This window comes from Penaeus monodon, chromosome 26 (assembly GCF_015228065.2).
Source record: "Penaeus monodon isolate SGIC_2016 chromosome 26, NSTDA_Pmon_1, whole genome shotgun sequence".
NCBI lineage: Eukaryota > Metazoa > Arthropoda > Malacostraca > Decapoda > Penaeidae > Penaeus > Penaeus monodon.
The window spans coordinates 40076887-40086886 of NC_051411.1; the positions used below are offsets into that span (position 1 = coordinate 40076887).

A 10000-nucleotide genomic window follows, 5' to 3' on the forward strand; every position below is an offset into this window, starting at 1 on the left:
GCAGGGGGGGGCGAGTGGTCAAGGCCAGAGGTGGCCAGGGGGGCCATAGCTGGGCCAGGAACTAAGTGCTGCCTGGTGTACCTGTGCTGTGCTCCTCTCATGCACGCTCAACCCTTGACCTCAAGCAACAAACTTTCCTGTTACACAGATTATACATTCTACAAGATTCTTTAAGCAAGTTACACTCAAATACACCATGAAGGTATTACAGAACACTGATGCATGTATCTAAAAGGAGAGAATGTATAATCCACATATGGAAAAAAATTGAGTCTTATATCACTGTTGGTTTTAAAATCTACTACAAATAAAGAAGCTCTGAAAAAGGAAAGACTGTAGGCCATCAACCTGTGCTGTTAGTGAGGTGGGTGTGCTGAGACAGTTACCTAGGTCACAACTCTTTACAATTTTCTGACAAAAGTATAAAAATAAATAAATAAATAAAATAAAACTGGTCAGTTTTAATAAAATGCTTAAAAATATATATCAAATATCGCTGAACAACTTTATATATATGAAAATGGAATATGGAACAGAGATAGTAAGGGAGGGGAAACAGAGGGGATAGGGAAAAGAGAGAGAGATGGAACAAGAAAGGGAAAGAGACCACTAAGTAGGAGATCAAAGGAAGAAATATAAGAAATACCACTGTAAGACTGGCATAGCAAATCAGACAGGTAAGAAAACAAAGAGAATGTGTGATAACAGAGAGAGTGAAAGAAAATTAAAAGGATGTGAAGACGCACTAAGAAAGCCTGAGAAAAGAAAAAAATCTACATAAAAAACAAATTGAAATGAAGATAATGACAGCAAATAAGTCATAATTGATACTAAAAAAAAACAACAAAAAAAGGGCTATGAGATCTACAGGTCCACATTCCATTTGCATTCTACCATGAGCTCTCTGAACTTATAAGTGACTAAAGAAACAGGCAGAAAATTTATTTTACTATGATATTCATTTATTGAAATATAATAAAAAGAGTTAAACAAAAATAATCTTGCCTCTATAAAAAACTTCTATGAAGATTTTGATCTTTCTTCTTAAAACTGAGGTGCAAGACATCCATATCAATGACATGTGTTATGTACATATGTTCTGAAGCTCTTTTGCAGTATTTTAAAATTATACCCATGAGGCAAACTTCAACTTTTTTTTTTATTATTATTATTCTGCTTAATCTACTCCTATATACAAATGCTGCCTAGTGTTTCCTCTATCTACTCTAAGCATTTCTTCCTACCAAACCATATAGAAATACTTTTTTTTCTTTCCTGCGCAAGCATGTAATATCCACACCAACTACTGCTATGGCTAATCTTGCTGAAGCATCCATTCCTTTAAGCCAGTAAAGTAACTCTACTCCTCTACCAAACAGACCATCACTGAGGAGAATATTTACCAATGATAATAAATGGACTTTTAAAAAACTTAAGGCAACTGCGGTCTCCATTGCAATTCGTGTTAGGTATGGATGCAGTAGTGGTTGTAGTGGAGGTGTTTGTTGCATTCGTTGTCACTGTGTTGGTTTGTAACTGGGTAGAAGAGGTGGTTGTGGAAGTCTGGGTGGAAGGTGTGGTAAGAGAGGATGTGGAAACTGGGGAAGAGCAATTGGATACGTCCTTCTACAGTGCAGCATTTAGGGACAGAAATGGGGAATTTGGATTAAATTTATGAAGATTAGCACTAGAATCCAAGTCACACAGCTAATAAATAAATATATATATATATATCCTACACATCAGATATAACTTACCGCTGAGACTAGATTTTATGTTGAATACTGCAAGCAACAACAAAATAAAATAAAATAAAAATGAAATAAGTAAAAAGATTGCTGTGCACTCTTGCCAAACTTTCATGTGGAAGTCTGAGTTCATATCATCTAGGTGAAGAAAAGAAGATATAAGAGTGTAAACCAAATCCTAACAAACATCCTATCCTCTCTAGAAAAAGTGTTATGTGCCCTTCTTTCTAATTTACCTAGTATGTGCATCTCATAGCAGATGCATTCAGAGTATTTGCTCTTAATCAACAATTTCCATTTAGAGTTGGACAAAGGTAGTCTCCATTCATAGTGGCTTCCTGTTGTTTCCTTGGAGCCAATCTATTAAGTGGTTATTTAGTACAGAAACTCATTGTGAATTCCTACATTGTAGAGAAAAAAAGACCCAAAAAAAACTGAATGCAAGTGCTTGCTATTTACAAAAGAGCATGCATGCCATCATTATAGAGATGAAAAATCATAGAAACCAAAGCAAGCCATCCAAACCCTAGGGGAAACCCATCCAAAGTTGGAGAAATATACAGACATTTCCTTCCAAGTTTTCATATAATTGGTAACTACCCTTTACATAGGGTTTTTTCCTCTCTGTGTAATGGAGGTATTGTTTCGGAATATCTATTACATAAATTTTCCTGTCCTGGAGCATGTGTAATGTGTCGCCATTAGCAAAATTTGGCATCCGTTACTTGGCATTGCTTGACAGAAACCAACCACTCTGGCTAGATGAGGCCTTAGTTAGTATATGTGAAAAGTATCTGAATAACTGCCAAGAAAGATGTTATTTAGATTGTGGTGGCCTTAATCAGAAATTAATTAACCAATTCTCTGACCTTTAATACTAATTAGATAAAATAATATTGTAAACCATGCTTCTAAGTGACATCTTTCATGCGACAGTACCAAACATGAGGGAGGACTGTGACTGAAACAAATGTTTGTGCGAGACCCAAGCCTAATCATCTGTCATATCTGATGGGACATGAATTGGTTAACTGCTTAGCCAAAGATACTTTATGACAAAAGTTTGATATGTTGCAAAGCTCTTATGGCTACTGCATGAGTAGATGAAAATTGGAGCTGATCCTCATGTCTCAACATTATGTACAACACAAGAGACATACAAAAAAACAGCTTCTCACTCATGACAGTTTTTGATTTTCAAAATCACAACAAAGCAAACATGAGTCATTTGTTTCCCAGATTAAAAAATAACCTTATGGACTAATCTAGATGACAAGTATCTTGGCAATTGTCTCCAGCTGACCAACTAAACATACCCTGATAAGTGTGTGAGGACCCCATCTTCGTGATGTGGCTGACAAATGTCTTGAAAGCTCCCTTGCTGTTTGGACTGGTTATATTAGTGCTTGTGGGTGCTGGTGTGGGTGTTAGGTGGCTTGGAGTCTGGGTAGGGGTTACTTCCCCAGCTTGGCTTTTCGGCATCTGTTTGCGGAGTTCCACAAGGCCCTCTTCTTTCTCCTTGTCTGTGGGAGATACTGAGGAAGATCCCCCTGCTTGACCCTGAGCACTATTCTGAGTCTGAACAGTACCTGCTTCCTTGTTTGTTTCACAGATACTTTGTGAAAGCTTGCTGCCTTTCTGCTTGGCCTCTGCGAGTCGTACTTTACGCCTTGGGGGAGGAACTGGGTTGCCATCTTTGTCAAACAACGCAAGGGATGATTTGCGGTCTTCATTTTCTTTCATTTTCTGTTCTTTTGAAAATTCTTGCTCAAGAATATCAGTCTCTTCTATGGGACTTGGTTTTGGAGTTGGCTTGGGACTAATTCCAGGACTCTCTCTTGGGCTTGGTCTTGGGCTGACACCAAGTGCATTAGGTTTTGCATCATTCTGATCCAAACCTTCATCCTCATTCAGTAAATTCACACAGTTTTTGAGCTCTTCCGATACCTCTTCTGTATCATCACCTTTGATTTCAAGAACATCATTCAGGTCTTTTTCCTTCATTTCTCCATCAGGTCCAATAACAACAATATCATCATCAACATAAAACTTGGAATTATTGTCAATGGATGCATTATTTTCTGAAGAAAAGGCCTTCCTGAACTTGGCATCCAGTTTGTTAAACTGGGCCTTCAAACGGAAAACAGACTGCCTCTTTGGGTCATTGTTAGCAGCCTTCACATCTCCTTCGCTCCTCAACTGGGGCTCAGGAGTGACAGACCTTGGTTTCGGCTGATCTGCTTTGAGCTCAAAACCAGGAGAAACAGATCTTGATTTTGGCTGTTCAACTCTCAGCTCGCCACCAGGAGACACTGCTCGAGACTTTGGCTGTTCCACTTTCAATTCTTGCTTCTGCTCCCCTTTACTTCCATCATTTACTTCTTCAGCTGTGGCTAGTTCCTGCTCTTGTCCATTGTCTTCTGTTTTCTTCCCCTCACTAAAGGAAGTTTTCTTCATCTGAGCATTATCATCAACTGCTCCATCATCTTTTTCATTCTCCTTCACCTTCCCATCTTTCTCATCCTTGGCTTTGCTCTCCTTCCTTCCAAGCAGCTTCCTGATCTCCATCTTCCCTGTTTCAAGCATTCCCTCCTTCTTTTCCTCCTTGATTTTCTCTACTCCTTTACTGTCCTTTCTTAGGAGGTATTTGCGGATCTCCAAATCTCCACGTCCTTTGCTATCACTGCGGTTTACAGCTTTCTTGGGGTCCTTCAGATCCTCCTTGCTTTCTTTCCTCACTAAGCCGTCAATTTCTAAATCCTCCTGTGTGGTTTGTTGAAGGTAAAAAATGGAGGATCCCATGTGTTTAACATCCTTGGGGAGGAAGTTGGTAATGTGATACAATTACTGAGATCAACACATTGTAGACTTATGTAAGACATTTTTCCCTACTTCCCTAATGATGCCTAGGTCCTCTTTCATGACTAGACACCAAACCTCCAAGAAGCAACGGATTAATACAGACCAATATATTTAATAGCTATCTTAGGACAATATACTTTATATCTCAAATTTTTCCATCTAACTCATTTGTTACATATTTATGTATATACTGTATGTATGTATGTATGTATGTATGTATGTATGTATGTATGTATGTATGTATGCATGTATGTATGTATGCATGTATGTATGCATATACTGTATGTATAGAAACTTAATATATAATTATATGCATGCATACATACATACAAATATATATATATACAAATATATATATATACATATATATATATATATATATATATATATATAAAATATATATATAATATATATATATATTATATATATATATATATATATATATATATATATATATATATATATATATATATATATATATATATATATATATATATACATATACATATACATATAACAAACACATATACAATATAAAATATACTAATATACATATACATATATATATATAATATATATATATATATATAATATATATATATATAATATATATATTATATATATATTATATATTTTATATATATATATATATATATATATATATATATTATTATATATTATATAGTATATATATATATATATATATATATATTTATATATATTATATATTATATATATATATATATATATTATAATTATTTGTGTGTTGTGTGTGTGTGTGTGTTGTGTTATGTTGTTATGTGGTTGTGTGTGTGTGTGTGGTGTGTGTGTGTGGTGTGTGTGTGTGTGTGTGTGTGTGTGTTGTGATTATAAATAAAACAACTCCACACACAATGTAGTTTCCTTACTAGTTCCTTTTGGGAGCTGTTGTTTTCGAAGAATATAAATAAAAAAAAATTCACTGCCATACACAAATTACTTTTCAAACCCTACTGGTTGCTAGTTTGGTATGTTTAATTGCAAAAGAATATCAGCATCTTGTTAATGCTTTACTTCAATTCCTCCATGGTTCAAATATATATCTTACTTTATTGGAAAAAAAAATTGTACTATATAGTAAGCAATACCCTAACTTTTCCCTTTGCACCTCTTTACAATAAACAAAATCATCAGCCACTAATGCCTCTATATTTAGCCAAGATGCACTGTAATAAAACAAAAAAATCTTAAGCTCCTCCTTGAACATTAGTTTAACCAGCTGAAAAAGAAAATGGGAAGCTATCTATGATTTCACAGTGGACCATATCTTCACTAAATGGAAAAAACTTACTTCAATATGTATGCGACCATTCCCTGATGCTACTCCACTAAAAACTAGCATTAAAGCAGGTCCTCTAATACCATGGAATTAAATAATGCCTCAGGGTTGGAATGTGTTTTTGTTTTCCATTGCTCTGTTATTTAGATTCCAATTTGCTCCGTTTAACCATCTCTGTTAGTATTATAACTGAGAATATGAACATTTTCCCTGACACTGGAATAAACCACTGCTTCTAATTATATACCTTGAAATCTATCTAACCCTTTCTGGGATCTGCAAGAACTTTGCAACATTTGTATGGCATCTCCTCATACAATGTTGTGACATGTTTAAAAAAATGAATGGATAAATATATCAACGCTTTAGTACATCAGTGCTATAATTCTACTTCTGTTTTTTGTTTTTTTTCTCATTAGATATATATGAAGCTACTACTAATAATTTTGGCTGCACTCTTGAGATATCTATGAGCCAATAAAAAAAAAAGAAAAACAAAAGGAAAAGAAAAAAGATAGTGAAAAAAAGAAAAAAGCTGAATTTACAGCTAGTTTGTCGGTCACAAGGAAAACTCTTTTTTTATGGCTACGTGAACATCTAAATCAGTTTGATAAGTAGCAATTAAAAGTGGTATTTAGGGGAAAAAAAGGAAATCATTAAGAGCACATGTGAAATTTTCATATCATAATTCTATTTAGCCGCAGCTGCTTTAACAGTGCTATGAAATAAAGGAAGTTTAATAACTGCAACTTTAGCCGCAGAATTATATCCAACATCAACCTATGTATCAAATTCTATCTAGTAAATTTGCTCAACTCTGAAGGAATATAAAACACCTCAGCACTTGTCTTTCCTATGACCTATTTGCATCATAAATCAAATTCTAAAATATCTAAATCATAATGCCTAATAAAAGTCTGCCACCAACAGCATATGTAAAAAATAAAATCTGTGTATTGTGTTTTCTGTATCACATTGATTAGAACCTGGTGGTAAAGAATAATTAAATAAAATCAGATTTAGAAATGAATGAACAATAAAGGTAAATTTTACTTAAAGATATTTAAGAAATCACACACACACAAAACAAGATAACTAGAACAACAGCTTCATTTTATAATCACAAGAAGATAAATATAAATTAAGTACCATACTGTCATCAATGTATCTAAAACCTTTTATGTTCACTTAGAAAAGGTGACCTACATAAAAACATTATAAACCAACTTTAAGTATTAACCACTCTTAATAAAATAAGATAAATTTCATATAATTGAATGTCTTACATAATATAAAATCTAAAGAGATAAATTGTGGTAAATGAGAACAAATATATAAAATATATATTCAAATAAAGCAAACACATCCCAATGCCTTTCACTATTACCTGATCAGACGAGGGTGACCTGCATCGTTCATCTTCTTTGTTGGACTCATTCCGCTTTGGAGAGCGAGGAACGCGCTGGTACGGATCTGCTGATCCATAGAGCTCTGGCGTGCCCATATTCAAGATACAGGTCTTGGCTATGTAGTCCACAATCACCAGACCACTCTCATTTCCATATGAGAGCCTGCAAGGAAGAAAGGGGTGATTCCTTAGCATTCATGATGTATTCACATTTCAATCTTTGCAGACTATTGACTATAATGCGATCTGAAGATTAGCAGGAGAAATACTATGACCTCTGCTTGAGTTGGCTTGGATATCCCACCCAGGTCTGGGCAGAAGAAGCAAAAGACAGATGAGTAAATAAAGGCAGAGGAAAATGAACAACTGGAGAAATAGTAAGAAAAAAAAAATGAGAGAGAAAGAGAAGTTCTGCTTCTATTAAGTGTCAATATTTTATTACTATAAATAGTATAATAACTTAGAGTAAAAAGATCATCAGTGAAGTAGACAGGTCATCATTAGTGTTTTCTCTTGTCACTTGCTTCTAATCTGATTTTCTTAAATCACAACTTTTTAAATGAGAGTATGAGACACTGAACTTGTAGGAGTGAAAGACAGAGAGTATGGCCATCTGAAATATTCCTATATCATGCACTGTGCACAGTCATGTTGAGGTGTTATTAAAAAGTTCCTCAAGAATATACCACATGCAGCAAGAAAGAGGAAAAGAAAGAAAAAAAAAATTGTGAGCAAGAGAGAAAGAATAAATTAGTATACATACACCCAAATCTAAAACAACTTACAGTCCATACGACGAGTTGATAGAGAGCGCAGTTATTGATCCTGGTGGTTCACCTTCCACCCAGGGAGTAAGACACACCAGATCAGCCTGGTACCCAGAGGCCTTCTTCTGTGATCCACCTCGGACGTGAATCGGTACAAAATAATCCACTGATCCCTGATAAGGAATAATGAGCCTTAAAACTCAGATTTTTAAAATGTTTTCGGTTCTCTATCTTAAAATTAGGCTTACATAAATATCATTATTCTAGACTACATTTTCTTTTTTGTCAGAGGTTCATATGATTAGTCAAACCTATTTTTCTCTGTAACGATGAGGAAATTAGATAACTTTTTAAAAATATATACTTAATTTAAGCAGCAAATGGACCCTTTTGTTTACTGCATGCAAAGTATTTATTCTCTAGAACAAAACCACATCTTGAAAAGTACCTTATTTAGGATAATTCTTTACATTTTCAATGGCTTTTACTGGAAGCATAACTATTTCTTCTCTTTATGTCTGCAGTCTGCACTAGCAAAATTTAAAAAAATGGTTACTACATGCTTGTTCACATCTCTATCAAAAAGTAAATAGAGAGGCTAAAGAGGTACAGTCTGTCTATCAACGTAAGGGATCACACAACATTCCTAACTTTCTAGGTTAAGGGGGAACTACAGGTTCCTATAATGGATAATTAAAATTCAACAGTATCATACTATACTTAGCCAACCATCAATCTAAATCCATTATCATTTTTTTTCCTAAAGCGTCAAACGAGCAGAGACTACTTTCCTGTCGCTCGAAGGAGAAGAGCATTCCCAATACCCTAGGGTGCAGTCATCACGTACACTGACACAACATCTGGTCTTGCGTGACCTGCTACAAATACCTACACCTTTCTTTTTTCTATGATTTTGACTCTGACTGTGACCCTTTTTATCAGAGGCTTTTTTATCGCAGGCTTCCCCCGAAGCTGAGGAGGTGTGATGGGGACTATGGGCTACCTGGAGTGTGGGGCGAGGCGGGAATTCGTACTCGGGTGAGCAGTCACCTGATTCATAGACCTCATACACAATTGGAATCTCCAGACACTGAAAGGTATGAATTATCATTACTTAATGCAGAAAAAACACAAGCCCAATTTCATTTAAGTTATATTTGAATAAGTATATAATATGTAACGTATGATGAATTTTTGAGGTGTAGTATGCAGAAATTTGCAGCATGAACTCACTGGAACTTCGCCAGTAGTCTCTTGTTTGGAGTATTTGAAGAGTATAACATGAGCTGTGGCTCCTGCAACACAGAGCAACCTCGACTCTGGACACAGGAATATGTGCTGGATTGCAAATGGATCTTCATCACCGTCAATACTTCTGGTTCTTGGCTTTTCAAATACCTTTGCAGTTTTTAATTTGTAGAGAACTTGTAAACTAACAGATGATGCATCCCAAAACTTAATGCTTCCATCCGCATGCCTGGAACACAGTCAAGTTGTAAACAATCTGAAGAATATAACACTCCAATATCCTGCTTAAGATTATGTAGTCCATCCCTAACAATAATGGAAAAAGCAATACTAAAACTACTGCTACAACTATTACTACTGTTGATGAGAGTAATAGCAATAACAAAACAACAACAACAACAATAATAATAATAATGACAATGACAATAATAATAACAATAATAATAATTATAATAACACTTATATTAATAATAATAATAATAATAATAACAATAATAATAATAATAATAATAATAATAATAATAATAATAATAATAATAATAACAATAAGAATGGAAAAATCGCAATACCATTACAAAAATAGTTTCCATTATACATGACCCAAGTACCTGTTCTTTATCTAACTCGATTTCCCCAGGAGAACCCCCAT

General features: G+C 34.6%; 1 protein-coding gene across 3 annotated transcripts in view; it reads right to left on the bottom strand.

The window, feature by feature from the left end:
* LOC119590170 (syntaxin-binding protein 5-like) overlaps positions 1-10000 on the bottom strand; it is a 153866-nt gene that overhangs the window by 26521 nt on the left and 117345 nt on the right. For 2 of the 3 annotated variants that reach the window (XM_037938957.1, XM_037938959.1), the window contains 5 exons: positions 9337-9580; positions 9107-9193; positions 8122-8276; positions 7316-7499; positions 3065-4562 (listed from right to left, as the gene is read on the bottom strand). In XM_037938957.1, coding sequence (XP_037794885.1) covers positions 3065-4562; positions 7316-7499; positions 8122-8276; positions 9107-9193; positions 9337-9580 — 2168 coding nt within the window. The remainder of the gene's footprint in view (positions 1-3064; positions 4563-7315; positions 7500-8121; positions 8277-9106; positions 9194-9336; positions 9581-10000) is intronic. The other variant, XM_037938958.1, reaches the window with a different exon arrangement.